At 41.8% G+C, this 22,640-nt stretch overlaps 1 protein-coding gene across 6 annotated transcripts in view; it reads right to left on the bottom strand.

The window, feature by feature from the left end:
- LOC120438826 (mitogen-activated protein kinase kinase kinase kinase 2-like) overlaps positions 1-22,640 on the bottom strand; it is a 94,966-nt gene that overhangs the window by 52,391 nt on the left and 19,935 nt on the right. Inside the window, exons 14-30 of one of the 6 annotated variants that reach the window (XM_039609259.1) lie at positions 21,633-21,671; positions 20,952-20,985; positions 17,997-18,147; positions 12,302-12,471; positions 12,083-12,124; positions 11,523-11,607; positions 10,923-11,002; positions 9,596-9,656; positions 9,393-9,516; positions 9,180-9,238; positions 8,992-9,095; positions 7,149-7,326; positions 6,989-7,060; positions 6,827-6,913; positions 6,674-6,744; positions 6,515-6,570; positions 2,700-4,152 (exon numbers count right to left, since the gene is read on the bottom strand). In XM_039609259.1, coding sequence (XP_039465193.1) covers positions 4,065-4,152; positions 6,515-6,570; positions 6,674-6,744; positions 6,827-6,913; positions 6,989-7,060; positions 7,149-7,326; positions 8,992-9,095; positions 9,180-9,238; positions 9,393-9,516; positions 9,596-9,656; positions 10,923-11,002; positions 11,523-11,607; positions 12,083-12,124; positions 12,302-12,471; positions 17,997-18,147; positions 20,952-20,985; positions 21,633-21,671 — 1,501 coding nt within the window. In that variant the 3' untranslated portion in view covers positions 2,700-4,064. Of the gene's footprint in view, positions 1-2,699; positions 4,153-6,514; positions 6,571-6,673; positions 6,745-6,826; positions 6,914-6,988; positions 7,061-7,148; positions 7,327-8,991; positions 9,096-9,179; positions 9,239-9,392; positions 9,517-9,595; positions 9,657-10,922; positions 11,003-11,522; positions 11,608-12,082; positions 12,125-12,301; positions 12,472-17,996; positions 18,148-20,945; positions 20,986-21,632; positions 21,672-22,640 lie in introns of those variants that run through there. The other 5 variants (XM_039609262.1, XM_039609258.1, XM_039609260.1 and 2 more) reach the window with 5 other exon arrangements.

Below are 22,640 nucleotides of genomic sequence, written 5' to 3'. Positions count from 1 at the left end.
TAAATTTACGCTACGGTAGGATGTTTTGACAGAACAGCGGTTCTCGTCCCCAACATTTTTCTTTTGTTAAGCTTCCTGTTATCAAGGCATGGTAAATGAACAGTAAACCTCACCTGATGACTAATCTTCCCGTTTCCCTCTCATTCATTTATTTGGGTTGTCATGGCAGAAATATTAAACAATGCCTTTTATTAGATCATAAGCATTTAAATGCAGTAATTGTATTTGAATTAGTTAAATATGAGTGGGCAACTCTGACCATGATAAGACTGCATTTGCTCTAAAAAAAAAATTAATAAAAAATTTTGACATATTGTTGTCATTATTTTTACTCTTCAATTTTATGTGTTTTTTCTTTAAGATGGTATCAGAAGTTGCTCCTCCACCATGAAAAAAACCATCTGCATGTATTCTTTCACTACATCCACGATTCTCCTCTGTGGTCCTCCTCATTCATCCTGTTTGGAGCTTGATGTTCAACATCCTTTATCTATTAAAATTACAGAAGGAGAAGAAAGTAATCATTAGAGCAGGAATCATGATAAATGATAAATAGATTACCAGTACATACAAACATAACACTTGCATAATTTCTCTGATAACGCTGCATTGGATGGGTTTATTAACGGTGGGCTGAAATTGTGCTACAGTCTGCTGGCGAGGAACTTTTTTGAGTGTTGAATAAAATGTCCTCCACAATCTGTATATGAATTGTCATTAAGACCATAGAGATTCTTACTTATAAAGCAAAGAAAAGTGGGACAATGCCCATCAACATATAGTGTATATTTTCTGAAACATTACAAAGATACAGGTAATTCTGGGTTCACCTGAATTACAGATTAGACTGGTGGACAAACAGAGATGTTGTGTACAACTGGTGACAGCATCAGTGACAACAAATTAATCATCAAGGCTGGCAGCAGAATTAGGAGGCGTCAGAGTCAGCGAGGGTCAGAGGTCAATGAACAAATTGCCCACCTTCATGGATAATGCATCACCCTCAAAAGGATTCAAAATTTGGGCCATGAAGAACAGTTCAGGAAACCTAGTTTATTGTTTCGTCTGTGAAACTGAAATGAAATGTAAATTATGTTAAAGGCAAACACATTTGTAAGCCATAAGAAACAAACATGCTTTGCATTATACCTTCAAACATCTGTATAGATTTGATACATTATTTATTAACTGAATTTGCTAACATGTCTTACATAGTGAGAGTATTTCTTTTACTGATGATATTTCAATGATATGTATTTTTTATGACTAAATAATGCTCTATTGAACCTACCTGGCAATAACAGCAGGTGTGGCAATTTTGTAATTTGTTGTTTAAATTTGATATTATTTTAGGCAGTATATTTTCTTAGCCTTTGTCATACTCATGCTTAACCCTCTCAGGCTCAAATTAAGTTTTTGTTGCTAATGCACAAAAGAATACCTGCAGTGGTACTTCTGAGTAAAAAAACCCCTCATAAAATATGTATGTGGGGTAATCAGGTTGTTAGCTTTTAACTGTTGCAAATCTGCAACGCCTGCCTTGAGAGGGTTAACACAGCAATCTCAGAAACTGTACAGTAATTTTGGGTGTGGATCACATGTGAAGAGTGGGGGTCACCCAGAGTCAGAATCCAGTGAAATATCAGTGTCACCTCGTACAGTTTTCCTGTAATCTGAGCTCAAAGATGAGGATATTAAAAGTACAGTACTGTATATTGGGTAAATTTTACTGTTGATTTTCTCTGAATCGTACAGTAATTTGGGCTGTGGATCACAGGGTGAAGAGTGGAGATGAACCAAAACTGGGAGTGGATTGTGAAGTACAATAGTGTCAGGAAACAAAAGACTGCGTTTCTAAGCCAGTCGGCACCCGTACCGTAATATGCATAAGAATAGTGCAACAACATTTTAGGTGCAGCTGGCGGTGCGGCTAGCTTGACTGTCTTCGTAAGTGAGGGCTCACTTGACCGCGGTCAAATATGGTGCTGGAGAAACAAACTACAGAGAACTTCGTAAAGAGAGTATTGAGTGCTTTGGCGACGTAAATGGTAAATGGACTGGTTCTTATATAGTACTCATAGCACATTAAACAACTTGCCTCATTCAGGTGTACGCAAGCACTTTTCTCTGTAAGCACTTTCTGTGTAATGTTCACACACATTCGGAGAGCAACTCTGGGTTGGTATCTTGCCCAGGGATATGTGGCATGCAGACAGGGATTGAAGCACCTTCCTCTACTACCTGAGCAAAGCCGCCCCATGTTCGTCTGTGCACAGATTTCTTTCAATACAGTATTATCACAATTGTGCAAAAATACAGGCATGAAAGCTTAAAGTGCGTGATCACAATAAAGGTGACGTTCAGAGACTGACTGAGTGATCTGAGAACATCACTGCCTTCATTTACTTGCTGCTATGGGTGCAGGAATAACACAGTTATGCAGTTACTTTCTCAGTCTGCTAGAGCCTCCACTTGAACGCAAGAACCTTCATTATCTTCTCAAACGGAATTCAAAATGTTTTTTACAAATTGAAGGATTAAGATATAAATCGTAGAAGCATCGATCCACACATTCAAAGAAGAACAACCCAACAAACTCTTCATAAAACTCCAAGAGATATGAAAATCTTTATTTCTGTCTATTCTGTGTTGTTAATAACATCACATCTTCACATAGTAGCAAAACATATTAAAAAACATTAATCTCAATATGCATACTGTACTTCAAGTTTCTCTCATGGAAAGGCCAGTGTTACTTTTATAGTATCCTTTCCATAAATATAAATATCTTTACCCATGTAGTGGAATGTTTATCTTTTCATTTTAGTTAAACGAGCACAAGTATAATGTGACCACATTCACTTTTTATCAGGACAAGCTGCACCACCCAGGTGGTTAGCATACAATAACACTGCCTTGATCTCAAAGCTTCTTGCTAACTGTACTTTTTTCTCTTTAAGTAAGGATACTGAAAGTGTAAGCAGTGGAATACGGTCACATCACGTGCTTAAGGTTGTGTTAGCACTGATAATTCCTTCACAGTTCTTTAAAGATGCTGAAGTCATCATATCAGCTGTAAATGCAGCGTTACACAGCACATGGAACACAGCTGCTGTCCTTACGCTATACTTTCAAGCATCACACTTTCTTACTGACCAGTTTATTTCCACTTTTTATGCTCTAGTATGGTGTGACTGAATGAAGTCAGCAAACCAAATTCTGGCCATCTGAGGATGAGAAAAAACTTGCATGAAATGGGAAGAATGAGATGAAGATGGCTCCTATGTTTTAGACATGGCACTGTTTCTGCCGTTGTAAGTATGCTAAAGCTCGAAAGACACATTAAAAGTCTGACACTTCACTCTTCAGCTGGAGCGTCCATCAAGTTTTACATTCCAGGTTTCCTCGTTGGGATTACGACTCAGACGATGATGTGAAAAATTAGTTATTACATTAAACCCATAAAATCAACACTGGCAAAAAAGCCGTGCACTTCACAGAACAGCTTTCTATGGCCGAGCAGCTCCTGCAGGTGTAAGGTGTAGGTGTCACAGCACTCCGGTCCAAATAGTTTATGTGCAGCATGCAGACAGAAAATGGCTTTACAGAATATGACTGAATGTTGAGGCACCAAAACACACTCAGTCATTTCTGTGCAGTGTCAGTCTGCCCCACTCAGTCTGATCAAGAAGAAAACCTGACTCAGTACGATGATGTCCCGAGGCCATGTTCAGGTTATTCTCCCGTCCACACTGAGCGGGCAGATGAGTGGAGTCTGCATTAGCTTTAACAGAAAGGTCTGATTTAAGCAGGTAAGATGAATAGACAAGAAAAGCTAGAAAACGTTATCAACTATAACCCCAACGAGGACCTTGACAGGTGTCTTGTGTACAGGTGAAGGCTGGACAGTCAGCAGGATCCCTTCCTAACATTTGTCATTCCCAGCATTGAACCGTTTTCTGGCACAGCCTCAGTGAAACAGAGCATCGTTTCTACCCCGCAGTTACAGACAGGCTGTGCTTTTCTTTGGTAACACCGTCCAAGGAGAAGCCCCGCCTCCTCTCTCAGTAGCTGCTTTCGTGTCCTGTCAGGATGTACAGGCTGCTCAGTGCTGACGGGTCATCAGTCGGTGTGCTCTGAAGGATGATGTCTCTGCACATTATCAGCAAATGAGAAGGAGAGAAGTTGTAAAGCAGAACCAGAGAAAGGCAGTACTAACCTAAAGCCAGTGCCTCCACCTGCTGCTACTCCTCCCACCTCTAGTACTAACACTACTCTACTGATACTACAACCACTCTAGTTTGACTTTTAATGCTACACACTGGTACAGTACTGGTACACTTACTGGGTCTACTCTCGTGTTTTACTCCTTTTCCTGCTCATCACCACGCCTACTACTTTTTTAAACTTTATGATAAGTGTGAACATTTACACAACAGCATACAAACAAGTTTAAAGTAGAAAAAAGGAAGCAAAGAGCTGAGAAATACTTAAAACATAACACAGAAGCAAAATAAACCTTTGCGAGGATTCCTTCTACACCCAGTTTGAGTAAAAATTAACTGAAACACAAGGAAAGAAGATAAGATCCACTAAATAAGGGTTGGCACAGTTGTACAATAATACTTAGTACTGGCAGCCACCAGCGCTAAGCCTCAGCCTCCCAGTAGACACACCTATGGTACCGATTTAAAATCCTACATGTCTTTGTTCTCAGGTTATCACGTTCACAAACTTTGGTGTCCACGCTATTTGCCTGCCAGGCTGACAATGATTTAGATCACAGAAATCCAACAACATGTTTAAGCTGTTATTCCTGGTTTCACAGTGGAAAACTCCGGGTAACTTCCATTATCTTTGCTCCTGTATAAGACTTTCCTGAATGCTAAGGTTTGGTCTTCCACGTGAAATTCAGTACTTTTGTTTCAGTTTCATTAATGATGCATTGATTTTGGACATCTATGTAATATATATGTGATGCACGACCGTCTTTGAGTCTGTCCTTCTCATATATAATCCCACCGTTTTTGCACTTCAGATGATTCCAGTAATGACTGATTTAAAAAAAAAAAAAGTGAAATATTTCTAATGAACTCACCACGATTCTTATTTCAAACTTCATTAAAAGCTACTGGATCAACAGGGCTGTCCTGGATTTTTTAGTAATATAATATAGTAATATATTATTATTAGTTTTAATTGTTTAGTCAAAAATCAATTCCAGACTGCTCTGAAAGAAATCAAAAAGAAAAGGACATTTTCTGAAGACTGAGTTTTAATGCCAGATATCTATACGATCCAAATGTAAACACACACACTTGTAGTTACTGGAATTATTCATTTTCACAGGTTGTGTGTCAATTGTTTGAGAGAACCTGGTGTTAATGTCCCTCCCCACAAAGTGCTGAGGGTATTATCAGGATGTCCTAAAAGCTCTCAGTTAATCCAAAATGCTGCAGCGAGAGTCCTGACAGGAACTAGAAACAGAACATTTATTGGCTCCCTGTTTTATCCAGAATGAAAGAGTCAAAATCCTCACACACAAGGTCTTAAATAATCAGCCCCTGTCTTATCTTAATGACCTTATAGTACCATATCAGCCCATTAGAGCACTTCGCTCTGAGTATTTAAAAGTAAAATGGGAGCCAGACCCTTCGGTTTCCCCTCTTGGTAAATGGTAAACGGACCGGTTCTTATATAGTGCTTTTCTACTCTGAGCACTCAAAGCGCTTGCCTCATTCACCCGTTCACACCCATTCATACTCTGACGGATGCACCGGAGAGCAACTTGTATGCAGGATATCTGGCATGCAGACGGGGAGTAGGTGACCTGCTCCCCCACCTGAGCTACAGCCACCACTTCTGTGGAACCAGCTTCCAGTTTGGGTTTGGGAGACAGACACCCTCTCTACTTTTAAGACTAGGATTAAAACTTTCCTTTCTTCCCTGAATCCTCCCTTAGTCAGCCTAAGTCTAGGCTGCTGGCGGGTTCCCGTGATGCACCAAGTGTTTATTCTTCAATCACCCTTTTCACTCACTATCTGTTTATACACCTCTCTGCATTCAATCATTAGTTGAGAATATTCTCTGGCTCTCTTCCTCTCTTCTTCAATACACAGTGTCTTGAAGTGGCTATTGTTGTGATTTGGCACTAGCATAAAGAAAATTAGCACTAAGGAAAGTAGTTTTCTGTACAAAGTGTCAGGTAGACGGTAGTTGGTAACTTTAATGGCTGGGTTTTTTTTGGAGGGCTGCATGCAAACACATAGGCTGCATTTCCTAAATCCTTGGATCTGAGTAACCAACAGAACAAACACTCTAGCGTGACTCCTGCTTTAATGCTACCATTAATGCTAGGAGTATTCATGCTTCTTCCACATGCTACTCTGAAAATCACTTCCAGGTCACTTAACAATAGTATCAAGAAAAATACTATCCTGATTACTTCTGATGTACTAGGATTACTAGTTTGTCACAGTGATTGATAACTCTCGTCAGCATACTGTTAACATACCTGTTTGTTCCCAGAACTCTGAACACACGACTCTCATCTGTAATTTCTTGTGTTACCTGCACATAAAGTGAAAATTCACATGTGTAATGACTTAGAACAAATATGATAAGCACATGATACGAGCTCAGCCAACGTTAGATGAATTTACTAGTTCATCACCTCATCTGAATGGAAACTCCTCCCTTTGAGGCCATGCTTCCAGAACGCCAGCACACTGTCCTGCAAGCAGACTGACAGAACAGGAGGTGTCACTCAGCTTTCAGGACAGACATCAGCTCTCATTCACTCTGTTTGTCACATCATTATTTCTACCTAGTGTTTCAATGGGGAAGTCAAAGACTATTTCTGCAGCCAGCTGTCTGGATGGAAGGCCTTGCAGGTTCACGATCTTTACAGTTCCTGTCCAAACGGTACACGGATTGAGAATGAGCACGAAAGACATTTGAAGGATTCACAATATGTGAGGGGACTTACTTTCCAAGGTGATGAGAACAGTGTCTCGGTCCAGCTGGGTTACCTGCACAGCTCTGAGTGCTCCACTATCTCCTGACGCACGGAAACAAGGAAGCTTGTTGAAACAAGTTGAAGGTTGAAGCTTCAGGAAGTCAGCAGAGAAACACAGAAACGGTCCTACCTGGCACTGGAACAGGAGCGCCGTTCAGCTCTATAATATCAAACCTGAGCTGTTGGCCGGTTGGTGGTTTATCATTACTACAGTCTCTAACTCCAACACACAGCTGAGGAAACTCATCTGTTGCCAACACCAGCAGTTCAAATATCGGAAGAGAATCTGGGAGCCTGATGGCGAGTTGCTGTGAAACAGTCATGAAGAAAAAACAAGAAACAAAACAAGAAAAACTAAATAAATTCTCATGGATGGTTAAGTGATGCTTGTTAAACCTGAGCTGAACCTGTTCATACAACCTTCCAAAACAGCACAACAGAATTCTTGTATGATTAGTAAATCTTGAGATTAAAGATAAACCGATGCCATCCATCCATCCATCCATCCACCCATCCGCCCATCCATTCATCCATCCATCCATCCATCCATCCATCTGTCCGTCCATCCATCCATGCATCCGTCCGTCCATCCATCCATCCATCGATCCATCCACCCCGTACGTCCATCCACCCGTCCGCCCATCCATTCATCCATCCATCCTTCTGTCCGTCCATTCATCCATCCATCCATCCAACCATCCATCCATCCATCCATCCACCCCGTACGTCCATCCACCCGTTCATCCATCCATCCACCCCGTCCATCCACCCATCCATCCACCCGTCCATCCACCCATCCACCCCGTCCGCCCATCCATCCATCCATCCATCTGTCTGTCATCCATCCGTCCGTCCGTCCATCCATCCATGCATGCATCTGTCCGTCCATCCACCCATCCACCCCGTCCATCCACCCATCCATCCACCCATCCATCCATCATGCATCCATCCGTCCATCCATCCATCCATCCGTCCGTCCGTCCGTCCATGCATCCGTCCGTCCATCCGTCCGTCCATCCATGCATCCGTCCGTCCATCCATGCATCCGTCCGTCCATCCATCCATCCATGCATCCGTCCGTCCATGCATCCGTCCGTCCATGCATCCGTCCGTCCGTCCATCCATCCATCCGTCCGTCCGTCCATCCATCCATCCATCCATCCGTCCGTCCGTCCATCCATCCATCCATCCGTCCATCCATCCGTCCGACCATCCATCCATCCGTCTGTCTGTCCATCTACTTCCACTTATCCTTTTTCAGGGTGGCGGGGGGCTGGAGCTTGTCCCTGCTGTCTTAGGGTGAGAGGCGGGGTGCACCCTGGACAGGTAGCCAGATTGTGGCAGGGCTAACACATAGACACAGACAACCATTCGCACACATTCACACCTATGGGCAATTTAGCGTTTCCAATGAACCTGTCCCCACTAACTGCACGTCTTTGGACTGATGCCACTTTGCCATAATGTTGTGACACAGGCGTGTTTCTCCTAGCAGCACTGTGTTAGGACTGCAGACAGGCTTACCACAGAGCTCTGTTCTCACAATACATACGTTGTCTTCATGAAATATGCAAGACATGCACAAAAAACCTGTCATTTAGTCTGCTATGTGACCTAATGGTGCATGCTGGCTTTGAACTGTGTGCTGATAACACTGTTCCTGTAGCCCAGAAAACACATGGTAACCATTCAGTTACACGAGCTTGGACCCAGAGAAGGTGCTGTTGGTGTTTTTGGACAGCGTTTATACAGCGTTTCTTTTATTTAGTCTCTAAAATCTTGTTGGGCTTGAATAAAAAGTATGCATATGTTATTAAAAAAAACAATGACATTCTTCAGCTTCAGATTCTGATATGCTGTCTGTCTGCTTTTATGTATTCAGGTCTAATGACTGGTTTGCATTGTGGAAATAGGGTTAGAGTTAGAAAGGAAGACATTTATTCAGGTGGCAAGTTCAACATATCTTTACAAACCTTTAGATGCATGAACTTCTGAAGAGGCTCGTACCACAAGAGTAAAACCAGGCCAGATGGGACAGCCCCGCACAGAAATGTGCTATCTGTGTATGGGTTTCTTGCTGAAACACAGAGAGCAGGACTAAGTGTCTGCAGTTGTTCTCCGTGAACAAACAGACTGACCAGAGTAACTCAGCACTGCTTACCTACACTGCACCTCCTACAACCTTTAGTGTCAGGAATCTTTACAGATATGGCAAACTTTCTGTGGCCAACAGAGAATATCCAGGTCAGAACAAGCAGACAAATCCCACTATTTGGGTTTACAGTATCCTCCTTCCTCAAAATCATACATCACATAATTAATACTGCTGCACCTACAGCTCCTGTTTCCCTGCATCTGTGATGGCGTGTCGTACCTGAGACTCATCCGCTCCGTGAGGCGGTTGGTGCTGAGCGACAGGCTGCTGTGTTTCTTGTGCAGATGTCCTTTCTGTTCAAACAGAGCTGGCAGGCTGTGCGAGTAAAGCTGGGACGACTTCCCTGCAGGATGGAGCCTTTTTAGAGCAGCATATTATCGAGTGGACACAATGTTCTCCGTTTGTGTCACGCTGTTTGTTACCTGATACGGACATCAGCACATTGTTCATAACATATAGCCATATACATCGCTGCGGGAGGAGCTGTGGGGAGAGGGAAAAGACAAGCAGTTCACTGACACTTCAAACATCCAGCTTCACTCATCAGACTGTTCCAGAAACACCATTTCCTGGTTTTCAGTGCTCCTCCTTTCATCAGGAGCTGCACTCCTTACTCAGATTTTTCAGGGTGATGCAATTAATGACTTGCACTTTTCTGTTATTACTTGCATTTTTATACAATGCTCTTCTACTCTGACTGACACTTTTGAACTACCAGCTTAACCGCACATCACTCTATTCTACTTCACATTCACATCCAGTTACACATGTCTGCATGAATTCTGCACGCACGTTTGCACTACAAACTGCACACAAACACGTGCACACACATGCGCACACTCTCGTGCACATATCCATGATTTACTCCAAACCTAACCTTCAGTGCTTTTTAACTTCCAACCCCTTCAGTGGAAGCATCGGGAGAAGTTTTCCAGATTTAGGGTTTGCAGTGTTATTTGTTCACATGTTTGTGTTCTGGCTTGTTTCTAACATTACCACAGTTACTACTGTCACAAGTCAGCGAAGCATAGACTGGTTTTAAGGAGGGTCGCTCCTTACTGGGGTTATATTGTCATAGTAACTTATGCTGCAGACCTAACCTGCTCTGGACTGAGTTATTCCTCCTGCATGTCTGTGCACAGATAGTCGGCTATGAATCTAGCCACTTGACCTTTGACCCATTTCAGTATAAGATATTGTGAAAGTATTAGTCTTAGCTGACTTTCCTTCGTGTTTCTAATGTTCTTGTGTTACTAGTAGCCCCGATGTTTCCCCTGTCTGATCTCTGTCTCGTCTATGTGTTACTCGGTTTTCTGGTGTGTCTTGTTTTTGTCCGTCTTCCCTCCTTTTCCTCTCATCACCGTCATCTGTGTCCAATCATTTTAGCCAGTATCTTGATCCCCATCTGTTCATCTTTGTTCTAATCCCTGTTTTGTAGCATGTAGCGTGTCTTCCACACACAGCTCCTGCCTCTGTGCTCATTTTGGGATTCTGTTTTGTTGTTGGCTAATTTTGTGGACAGCTAAAGTTAAAGCCTTGGTTTTGCTTTGCTGCCTTTCCCTTGGTGCTTTGCAAATAAGTCGTCTTTCCAATAACTTGACCAGAATGGAGAACAATGAAAAGTATTAAAATGTTACCAGTTATACTCATTAAACACAGGACATGTAATAAAGGATTAAGGCCAGTTAACTTGAGTGGACAGCATGGCTGTAAAAGCATTAAACACATGTGAGAGAATTACAAACTTACCTTCTCTAATGTATCTTCATGAAGTTCATTAAGGTTCAGTGTGTAGATGCCTTCTTCTGCCCCAAGAATAAGATACTGATCTAAGTAGGAAAAGTGTTTATATAAAGAAATTTCCATCAGCACCAAACACAGACACCATTACCATCACACCAGGTTCAGAAACAGACACCAGACCTGCTTTCACTTTGGCTGCTATCCCCATTAAGACTGTCTCTTTGTGCTACAATGTCAGACAACAGCACGCACATGACCCATGGTGTGTGCCAGCACCTGGCCACAGTGTCACATCACATTTATTGTGACATATTGAAGGAGTTCAGTGCATGTGTCAAACGTGCACACGTAACTGGTAAGAAAGTGACTTTATTAAAGAGCATCTCTGCACAACAAGACCATCTTTAAAGAGAACACAGCCACATTTAAGTCACTTACACTTTTCCTTTCAATAAGAAGTCTCTGTTTCATCGTACCTTGCATAAATGAACTGTCTCCTCACATTAATGTAAACCTGCAATAAACCTGCTGCTGTAAGATTTCTGAGAAAAAGCTCTCATTACTCCACTATGAAGTAAAAATAGAACCATAGACCAAACCACTGACCTCTTGTTTTGGGAAAAATCCAGGTGACGGCGCAGTTGATTTTTAGAGGGCAGCCATTGAAGACTTTAGAGAAGCAGGCTCCCATCTACAGAAGCAGCAGAGCAACTGAATCACGTATGGTCTGGCATGTTTAGACTGACTGAGTTCAGGTATGTTATCTTTCCAACAAAACCAAACTGTATTATGCTTTTATTCAAAGTTGCACAAGTTATTTTGTCTGTGAAGGTTCACAGTCATCCAGGTCATGGTAATCTAAGGAGCTTTGTCTCCCAATAGGGCTTAAAAATCTGGGACTCTCCATCAACTGCTCTTAGAACTGAAGAAGCTTCTCAGATGAGAGATGCAACATCACAACTCTTTGTTTTTCAAGCTCCTTAGATCACAAACCAGTTTGCACATGAGTTACTCTAAAAGTGAGGAAGTAGTGAGAAGGTGCAGAGGTTTGTGGAATCTGCTGGCAGGGCGCAGCCATTAAAACACACTGTTATATGTGAGGAAGCACATCACGTTAGTCATGAGAGCTTTGTTGAAGGGCATAAAATGTTAAACTTCACACTTACATGGACTTGAGGGGTGGGAGGAAGGCCATGACAATCAGCGCTCTAAAATGTCAAAGGTTACACATAAAAAATGTTATTATTTTTTTGTCACAAATCAGCATTTTGACTGTTACACGGTGTGTAGTCTGACACCTTTAAAGGATCCGACCATTAGGAAGTTATAAGGTTAGCAAATCACACGGGCTGATATGCCGAGGGAGACGTTTGGCTTCCACTTACATCGTCCTTCGTCTTCCTCCTCAGTGTGCTCCACTCTGGTGACAGTGGGGTCTCTCGTTTGGGTGAGGAAGCAGTAGTAACCAACTCTGCTGTGACAGCGCCCTCCGCTGGCCGACACGGTTCACTGCAGCCCTTTGTGATGTCCTGAGTGGCCGAGCACCTGGCCAAGGCTAAAAAGAGAAAGAGATTTTTGTGGGACTCATCCTGAGCTTGGTCAGCTTAAAGTGGAACTATTACGGACGTTTCCAGTTCTATCTTATTTTACGGCGCCTTGATGTAGACCACCACTTTATAGTGTATCTGAAAAAACACCTGTTAGCTCTCGTCTCTTTGAGGTCCTCCTGTCTCCCCTACAGGAGAACAACAGTGCGTTTACTCATCTTATATTTGCGAACGTATTTAATAGTTGGATTCAACGTTTACTTGCATATTGAGGTCAGCATGTTCAGGACGTAGCGCACGCCATTCACTAATTGGAGGATTGATGCTCCACTCTGATTAGGCAAGATACTAAACCCAAAGTTGCTCTCTGATGTGTTCATCAGAGTGTGAATGTTACACAGACAGCACAGGGTAGAGAAAACTGCTTGGACGAATAAGATGAAAGGGGTCCATTTACCATAGCTGAACTTAATTGTACATTTGGAGGGTTTTAAATGTGAACAGTGTGATGACGTTTCCAGTGTTGGTGTGTAGCAACTACTGACTCTGTGCCCTATCAAACTGTCTGCAATAATAGCAATATTAAAGTTCCACATCACGACATCAGTGATATAGCAAAACCATGCATTTACATTCATTAATTCAATTCAATTCAATTCAATTCAATTTTATTTATATAGCGCCAAATCACAACAAAAGTCGCCTCAAGGCGCTTTATATTGTACAATAGATCGCACAATAATAAATACAACATTAGTGTACAAAACAACAAGAAAGCACAGTGTGTCAACCTGAAAAAGCAGATACTCTGACAAAGTACAGAGTTTACTAAAATACGTAAGAAAACTGCTCCTGCTAAAGGTGGAAAAACCTTTAGCACCTTTAGCTCGAGTACAACCAGATTACGATGGCCCACAAGGAGCAGACTCCAGCGGTTTGGAATCTGAGACGTAAACCAAACAAATGACTCAACCAAGCATCACTAGCTGCGCACCATGTGACGGAAAGGCAAACGATGGTGATACGATTACTTTGTGGTAAAGCAGGACTTTAAGATACAACATCCCAGGTAGAAAAAAACCTTTTTATTATGTGATGATATTGTGGAGTTAGAAGGTTGATTTACTTTTTTGTTAAAGTGTTATATGTTATGTTTTGAGTTTTCTTAGGATACTTTCGTCCTTAGATTTGTCTAATTCTGTGTCACTGCTTTGCAGTCTAACTCTGCTGATGCAGCCACATTGTAACAATTCAATTTAATTTGTATATCAACAAATCATCCCAACATTTGCCTCAAGGTGCTTAATAGTGTAAGGTAAAAAAACCCTACAATAATACAGATAAAACAGAAAACCCCAACAATCAGATGACCCCCTATGAGCAAGCACTTTGGCAACAGTGGGAAGGAAAAACTCCCTTTAACAGGAAGAAACCTCCGACAGAACCAGGCTCAGGGAGGGCGGGGCCATCTGCTGCCACCGGTTGGGAGAGAGAAGCCAACTTAAAAGGATAAATGTGGCGGCAAATAGTCTATATCCGCAAAGCTGAGAATAAAACTGGATACCGAGAGAAAACCTTTGCAACATTAACAGAGGCCGCACCGCCGCTGAAAGAGCTCGGAGTCAGAACAGGGCGTGGAGAAAGAGAGTGCATCGAAGAGGAGCTGAAGGAAGGCTGGAGAAGCAACAGGGAGGCAGCGTTGTCAGCATCAGATCCTCAGGGCCTTATGCAGGAAGAACTCTAAATTAACTAAATTCCAGAGTGACTTGAATATATGTTGATTGATATGTAGAAAGGGACAAAAGAAAGAAGAAATCGAGACAAAGAAGTAAGACGCACACAACATACAATGGATGTTTTGTTTCTGCCAAAACATCGATGTAGATACGTCTCAGATACTAAAATGTCCCATATTAACAAACGATATATTTCATAAAGTCCAGACGGAGGAGACGTTTAGGTTTAATATGAGTGGATTACACTCAACGAGACCTCTTTAACACAGCAGTGTGATACTGGTTACACAGGTCTGTACCCAAAAACTGCATAGGATTTTTGACTGTTTCTTATAGATTTTTACTCACTGAAACCGGAAAATATTTAAAAATTCCATCATGTCAGGTTTTCTTGTACAATTTCCTTTTTAAACTGAAATCTGGTATCCTATACTTGAGTCAAAAACCATATCCAATAATGATTTTGTACATTTATTTAATATTTCTAAGCGTGAGACTCAAGAGAAATACAAACAGAAAATGCGAGGAATTGAGGGGTGTCAGTCGGGGGGTTTGGCGGTGGGAGGAGCTCAGATGGTCACGTGCCAACAGGTTTATTTTGTTCATAGTGAAAGGTAAGGACTCACTGGCTGCTATAAGCATGTTTTGACGTGTTTGCTGTGGCATTAGGAGTGAGTATAAACACTCCTCTATCAGATTTGTTCATGCATCTGTATCAGCCACACTCGTGTTTTAGTTCTGTTTTATGGCTCCAAGGTTGTGTCATTTCTCCAGACAACTTTTCTTTTATTTGTGCTGAATACACTGTTAAAAGTCAACAAAGGAACATAAGGGATTTTGTGAAGAAAGTTTATTTTGCTTACTTCAAGCTGAAACTTTGGGAATGAGACAAACCACAGGCTCCTCACAAGGTGTGCAGAAGACGTGAGGAAGATCCTCGTTTGTGGTTTAAGGGTAAGAAAAACTATGATGTGTTGAGAACAGCAGAACCACACTACTGATTGGTAGATGTAAGAGGCTTTAACACTAAAAATAAATAGAACATATCTTACCCAAACCTTAGTTCAGCTATCCGTCCAGTGCCTCATACCTCAGAAATACCTGTTCCACGCCCACCTTCAAGTTTGGACGAATCTAACTCAGATTTTTCTGTTGATGAGGGACCCCAAACATTTTCTCAGAGCGAGCTTAATGATCTAGTTTAGGTTTAGGCCTTTTTAAAGATGGAGCCGAATTGACAAGACTCCTGATGCTTTGCAAAAAAACTCTACGTGATGGAGGGAAATGGAGACCATTTTTGGATTCAGCACCCTAAAAAACAGAAAAATTTACCAGAAATATCCCACGCAGCTGAAATTATTATTATTTTTTTGCAGACCTGTGTTATTTGTGGAATAAGTATTATCTGAAACAGAACATCATGTACCGCAAAAAGGGACCCCAGACCTGATTAAAGACATCTTCTCTCCCCTTAACTCTGTACGTGTCCTGTTCATATGAAGCCATTTTAGTAGTTTGTTCAGTCCATTCCTTAAAACAACACGAGTTAGATGATGCAGTATTATCCTGCAACCTGTCATAACAGCCAGACGCACCCAGAGCCTTCGTCTTCCAGAAAGATTAATGCTGTCAGGTAACAGACCCCGGACACACAAAGCTGGAGACTTAGAGAGATTAGGATGAAAAAGATCATTCAAAAGGTTAACATGTGTTTTCCACATGCATACAGCATATGAACTAAAGTCCTGGCTTCTTTCTGACATTTCCAGCAGGTGCTGGAATAACTCCTGGATACTCGATGGAGGGTCTGGGTTAGTGTTCAGATTAGATCAAGGTCCAGCTGATGAATTCCTGCCCTAGCCCACGCATCCCACTTGAACGCTTTCTTGCCAATTAATCATTTCTTGTTATACCAGACAGAGGCTCGAGAGGTAAGACAGGGATTAGTGTTGATGTACTGGTGAGCTCTAAACTAAGCCTCTTGTACAAAAGCCTAAACTGGATCTTTAAACGTTGCTGGTCTTCCCCTCTGAGTGAAAAAGGCCTCTAAAGGTCACTAGGCACTAAGCTTTCCTCAATCACCACCTATGACGACTTCCCCTCAGGAGAGTTATTCATCTTAACTAACAGAGAGAGAAAATGGATAATGGTACCAGTCCACCTTGAATAATGGTAACCCGCCACTATCTCTGACAGCATATACGTTGGACTGATTGAAGGACGGCCTTTTGCCTGCCCACATATAACCCTCCACACATGTATTATAAAGCTTTAGCAGGTTATGTGGGACCAATGAGCCTGTTATGTATGGACTACAAAGTTTTAACATCCATCTAAGCCAGAACTCAAAACTATATAAAGAAACTACTGAAACGGGACTAAATGGGATTCATTAACAGCCATCAAGTTGCCAACAATATAAGGAAAGCTCTAATTTACAAATCGCCTTTAATGTTTCTTAGCTTGGATGCTGAGAAACATTCGACTGAGTGGGCTGGGTATTGCTGGAACAAACACTGATAACAATGGGATTTGGAGAAACATTTGCTACATGGATCAACACTCTCTATATAAAGATCCTAGGGGGTCAAAGGTCACAGTTAACGAATGCTACTCTGATTTCTTCAAAATAGAAAGGAGCATGAGGCAGGGGGATTCTTTATCACTCATCCTCTTTGCGATAAGTATAGAAGCCCTGGCCGAAGCCATACGCTGTAATAAACAAATCCAAAGAACAGAGGAGGAAGGAGGAATAACCAACTTCTTTCTATTCCAACACTTATGAAATCTACATATGTATGGTTCAGTCTCAGGATACAATGAATCAGAGGCAATGATGATATCTGGGGACTGGCCTATGCAAATGAATGAAAGGGTTTCCTTCTGCTGGCCCAGACAAGGATTTAGGTATCTGGGAATTACACTCACAGCAAAATCCAAGCAATTATTTGAAGCCAATTACAATAAGCTCATTAGACAAACAAAGATATAACACGATGGGATATTCTGCCCCTCTCTTTATTTAGAAGACTTGAAAGCTTGGAAACAATGGAGTCTCCAGCACAGTCTCCAGATTTAAACCCCATGTAACTGGTTTGGGATGAGCTGGTTTGGGAAAGCAAAGCAACCTACAAGGTCCACATTTATGGGACCTTCTGCAGCAGATATGGGAGAATATTTGATTTCTATTGTAGAAAGAATGCCACGGCTGTGTTCAGCTGTTATCTGCCAAAGGGGGCGACTGATGAGTCAAAGTTTAGAACACATTTTGGTCTATTACTTTATTCCATGATTTCTTTTTTTAAGTCCAGTTGCTTATTTATACTATGCTTTCATTTCAGAGTGTAATCAGACATTAAACTGCATAATTTTCAATAACAAACTGGAAGAACTGGGGTGTTCTCAAACTTTTGACTGGTAGTTTATGTCATTGATTGTGACCGTTCTGGAATCATTGACTGGATACTTTAACTACAGAGAGCTCTTTTACTTTGACATGTTGTATGACGTTCATTAAATAATCCTTAACAACTGCACAGTCAAAAGTTAATATAGTAGTTAGTATAACTTTCCCCTCTGAAGGAGCTTTATTTAAAGCTGCGGACGTTTACAGAAGCCTAACAAGACGCACTACCCAGTATATAAAGACATCACCGGGATCACATATGTTTACCTCACTGTCTGAAATAGTCTGATACAAACATCTGAAACTGCAACATTATATGGGACAGAACAGAAGTTAGAAGAAAAAGTGTCTGTTTAAAGGCATAGCTGAGGTCTAATGTTGTGATGAGTACCTGTGGTGGAGTCGGCCGTGACAGCGCTGTCTGGGCCCAGTGTACAGGTCGGTCTCGGTGTAAGATCTTTGTCCTCTGTGTTGGGAGTCAACGAGCTGAAGGCTGGCAGTGAGGCCGTAGACGGACTGAACACACTGCTCTTTCTGCCTCCCTGAGAAACACCATCAAACATGTTACTAACTACAAATACACATTACTGTATGTGACAAGGCTGATGTGCTTGGGAATGTTGCTCCCAGGGTTTTATACTGAACACATTTCTGCATGTTCATCAGATGGAATAATGCCTCTGTTGCCAATAATTACAACCAAAACTAAAAGGTCTGTAATGAGTAATGGTGTTTCCCCCCTTCTCAATTGGCATTAGAGGTTGTTCCCAGGACCTTAGCTGTCAAGAGCATTTTACCGCTGCTAAAACTGGACCAGACGATAAGTGATTAAAAACCCTATGAGAGGTGCAGCCAATGCTAGGGAGGAGGGGGGTAGTCAAGCCAACGGGTTCAGTGGCAAGTGGATTGGGCAGTGGTCAACTCCTGGGGGGTGGGGGTGGATATTTGGAGCCATCCTAGTTGATACAGCTGAGAAGGTGCCTCTGGATTGGGAGATTAGGGCACCCTAGGGTATGTTCAAAATTCAGGGGCCTCTGAGTCCCTAGCCTCCCTGTGAAGGTCTGTGCTAGGGTACTGGACTGGATCCTGCTGGACTGGAACTGAATTGAACCGTTGCTAGACAAGCAACAATACATTTGGACTGACACGTGGTTTGATCACTGAGAGACATTCCCAAGCATTTACAGATTCAGTACATGGGAGTAGGTTTAGCTGGTTGAGGGGGTAAGTAGCTGGCTAAGTAAGCCTTCTTTACTCTTTATCTCCTTTACATCTATGGCCAATTTAGAACTGCCAGTTAATCTAACGTGCATGTCTTTATGTTGGGAGGAAGCCAGTTACCCCAAGAGGCAGGAGGAGAGCGCACCAGTGCCACACAGAAAGACCCCAGGTGGGGTCTGAACAAGCATTACCCACTGTAAAACTACGCCACCTAGAGGCTGGTTGGAACAAATAACCTGCTTCTGTATGAATAATACTGTACTGAGGCAAACGTAGAATTTGAGGAAGGCTAATTTAATTTTAAAGTTAGTAGAAAACAGGCAGGAAACTGATGGGAAGTCATATTTAAACTTTACACTGTTTAGTTTAAATTGCACAATTTTCATCTTCCATTAAAACATTTATGCTACTTTGCATTTAGAGCATTTTTTGTAATCTTTAGGTGAACACATATATAATCTAGTATAGAAGAGTAGAACCTGCATATACTATATTGCCAAAAGTATTTGCTCATCTGCCTTCACACGCATATCGACTTGAGTGACATCCAATTTTTCATGCATTGAGTTTAATGTGATGTCAGCAGCTGAAACAGCTTCAATTATTCTGGGAAGTCTTTCCTCAGAGTTTAGGAGTGTTTGGGGGAAATTTTGACCATTCTTCCATAAACACATCTGTGAGATCAGACCCGATGTTTGACGAGAAGGCCTGGCTTCTCTGCTCTGTGGGGTTGAGGCCAGGACGAGTTCATCCATGTCTTTTTGGACGTTGCTTTGTGCACTGGGGCTCAGTCATTTTCAGAGGTGGGAAGTAACGAAGTAGGAATACTTTGTTTAGGTAGAATTTTCAGGTATTTGTACTTGAGTAGTTTTTTTCCTGGTTTTTTACTTTTACTCCCGACATTTTTACAGCGACAACTGATTTTAGGGTTCCCCCACCTGCTGAATCCTACTTTAACCCCTGACTGTGCTCGTTTTCCTGTTCACACTCTCTAATGTAGGCATAAGAAAATCAAGATTTTTTTATGGTCCTTCTTTTTCCTTCTAATCAGGAGCACTATTTGAATTAAAAATTAGACTAAAGTTAGTATTCCCATCTTAGAATATCATTGTATTATTAAATTAATATAGCACAAGGCTCTTAGCTTTGCACAAGAATAGCTGTTAGAAACAGAAACATCCTCCAAACAGGTACTTTTTACTTGTACTTGAGTAAATAAGCTGCACCAGTACTTGAACTTTTACTGAAGTATTTTTAACACTATCTGTACTTCTACTCAAGCACAGAATGTCTGTACTTTTGCCACGTCTGCTCATGCTGGAACAGGACGCCGTCATGCTCAAACCTCCCACAATGGTGGCAGCATGAAATGTCTCGGTATGCCAAAGCATTAAGAGTTCCTTTCACTGGAATCTCAGGGCCGAGCCCGGCTACGGGGCTGAAAAACAACCCCACACCACAATGCCGTCCTCCATCCAACGTTACACTCGTCACAGTCAGTCAGTTGAGTACTGTTCTCCTGTTAACCACCAAAACAGCACTGCTCCATTGGATTGCCATCAGAGAATCATGATTTGTCACTCCAGAGGAAACTTCACAACTGGCAGTGTTGCACAGGTGTAAATATTAAATGGACTGGTTCTTATATAGCACTTTTCTACCTGAGTACTCAAAGCGCTGTATATAACACGCCACATTTACCCATTCACAAGCACTTGTGCTTTCTATCTAACATTGAGGCGGCTTAAGGCAATCGTTGTTGTGATTTGGTGCTTTATAAATAGAACTGAATTGAATTCACACTCCAATGGATGGGAGAGTAACTTGTCTTGCCCAAGGAGATTTGGCATGAAGACCAGACCTTCATCTTATTACGGCACCACACTGGCATTCACTGAGATCCTGAGAGTGATCCATCCTTTCACAGATGTTGGTAGAAGCACAACTAGGTGCTTGATTCTATACAAGTGATTGGAACAGCTGAATTTAATGATCTGGACAGGTGAGTGAATACCTTTGGCAATATATAAACTAGTATATAAAAGTTGAAGATACACACAGACAGTATATATGAACTACTAACTGCGACAGAGATTTTGTTTATGGTAGAATGATTCACACTCACATCAGCACATGGCACTCTTTTGATGGTTAAACTCCTGAAAGACAAAGGAGCAACAATGGTCATGCTCTAAAAGGCTAAGACGTCTTATAATGAAATCCATATCAAGCATAACGGAAACAAGCCGGACATAAAGGCAGGTGCTGGAGATGCTGAGGGTTGGCTAAGAGCAGGACATGAACAAAAATCTGAAGGAAACATTACAACAAAGCAAGCAAACACCAGACTTTCACTGACGCGGTGCTGGTGTGGAAACATTTTAGAACCAAACACTATGTAGGTAACGTGCGGTTCCCCTGTTAAACCCAATGACATCATGGTTCTGGAAGAAAAGAAAAAGAAAAAACCCGCACTGTCTGAAATCTAGCACTAGTCAGTTTTCCACATAATGTGAGGGAATCAGCACAAGCACCACATCAGTGACAAGTAACACAAACCCAAAGAAGTTAACAAAACAAAACATGTACATTTGTGCTAAATCAAAAGTGCTCCCAAACTCCAGATCATGGAGGTTGGGATTAGATAAGATTGAACACAAACCTGTTGATTAAACCCAACATACAGACAATGGTTGATTTTCACATCAAGAATAATTCCATGGCAAGCAGCTTATTTCAGGTGAATTCAGGTGGGATGGGGAGACATTGGTGTTAGGAAAGGCTAGAGTTAATGGACATGGCCTACCTCAGCTCGAGAGCTTGCTCCACACATTCCAACAGGCTCCTGCAACAGGAAGACCTGGTGTTTATCTGACTACAGGCCTGAATGGCCCAAGAAGGAATTAACCCAAGGTCCACTTACATCACCTTTTATCATTTCAAACTCAGGCTTAGAGCACTCGTTTTTGTGCCAAGGGTTATTTCCAGTTTACCTACCATCAAACACAACTCACCCAGTTATATGCTTGAAGAGTTGCAGCAGGGATTATATACAGTTGTGGTCAAACGTTTACACGTGCCCATCTCTTGCATGAATGCCTTTTAATGGACTTTTAATGATTTCTTTTCTTTAATGACTTAAAAAAAAAAAAGAAGATTTGGGCGTACAAGTTTGAATCTTTGGATTTTCGCAGATGCACACAGAGTCAGAGTTTATACACTACCAGGCAAAAGTTTGGACACATCTTCTCATCTGATGTTTTTCCTTTATTTTTACGACTTTCTACATTGTAGTTACAAACTGAAAACATCAAATATACGAAGCAAGATACATGGAATTATGTCGCAAAGAAAAAAATTGATAAAAAATTCTAAATATGTCTTATATTTTAGATTTCTGAAAGTAGCCACCCTGCTTTGTTGACAGTGCTGCAAACACTTGGCTTTCTCTCAATGAGCTTCATGATGTGGCCGCCTGAAACAAAGTGGTCTTGATGCATGCTCAATCATCCGGGTAAGGAAATCCCAAAAAGTTGATTCTGTTCATCTGGATGTTTTCAGTGGGAGAAACGTTTCGTCATCATCTTCAGTCTCAGCTGACTGCAGATTTCCCCAAACGTATAAACAGCACATTTGCACAATGACTGAAACCAGCAGCACTGAAGGAACAATGGGCTGGGAGGTCAGTTCCTTGATCAACAACCACTGGTCAAAGACCATGAGTACCATTCACAGAGAGCCTGTGACCTGTGGTATGAGGTCTGGTCAGTTGCATTGTGTTGTTCTAACTGCTTCAAACAGTCTATCACCCTCT

The sequence above is a fragment of the Oreochromis aureus genome, linkage group 3, assembly GCF_013358895.1.
Source record: "Oreochromis aureus strain Israel breed Guangdong linkage group 3, ZZ_aureus, whole genome shotgun sequence".
Classification (NCBI taxonomy): Eukaryota; Metazoa; Chordata; class Actinopteri; order Cichliformes; family Cichlidae; genus Oreochromis; species Oreochromis aureus.
The sequence above is the reverse complement of the archived record's forward strand: the minus strand, read 5'-3'. Positions and strand labels throughout refer to the sequence as shown.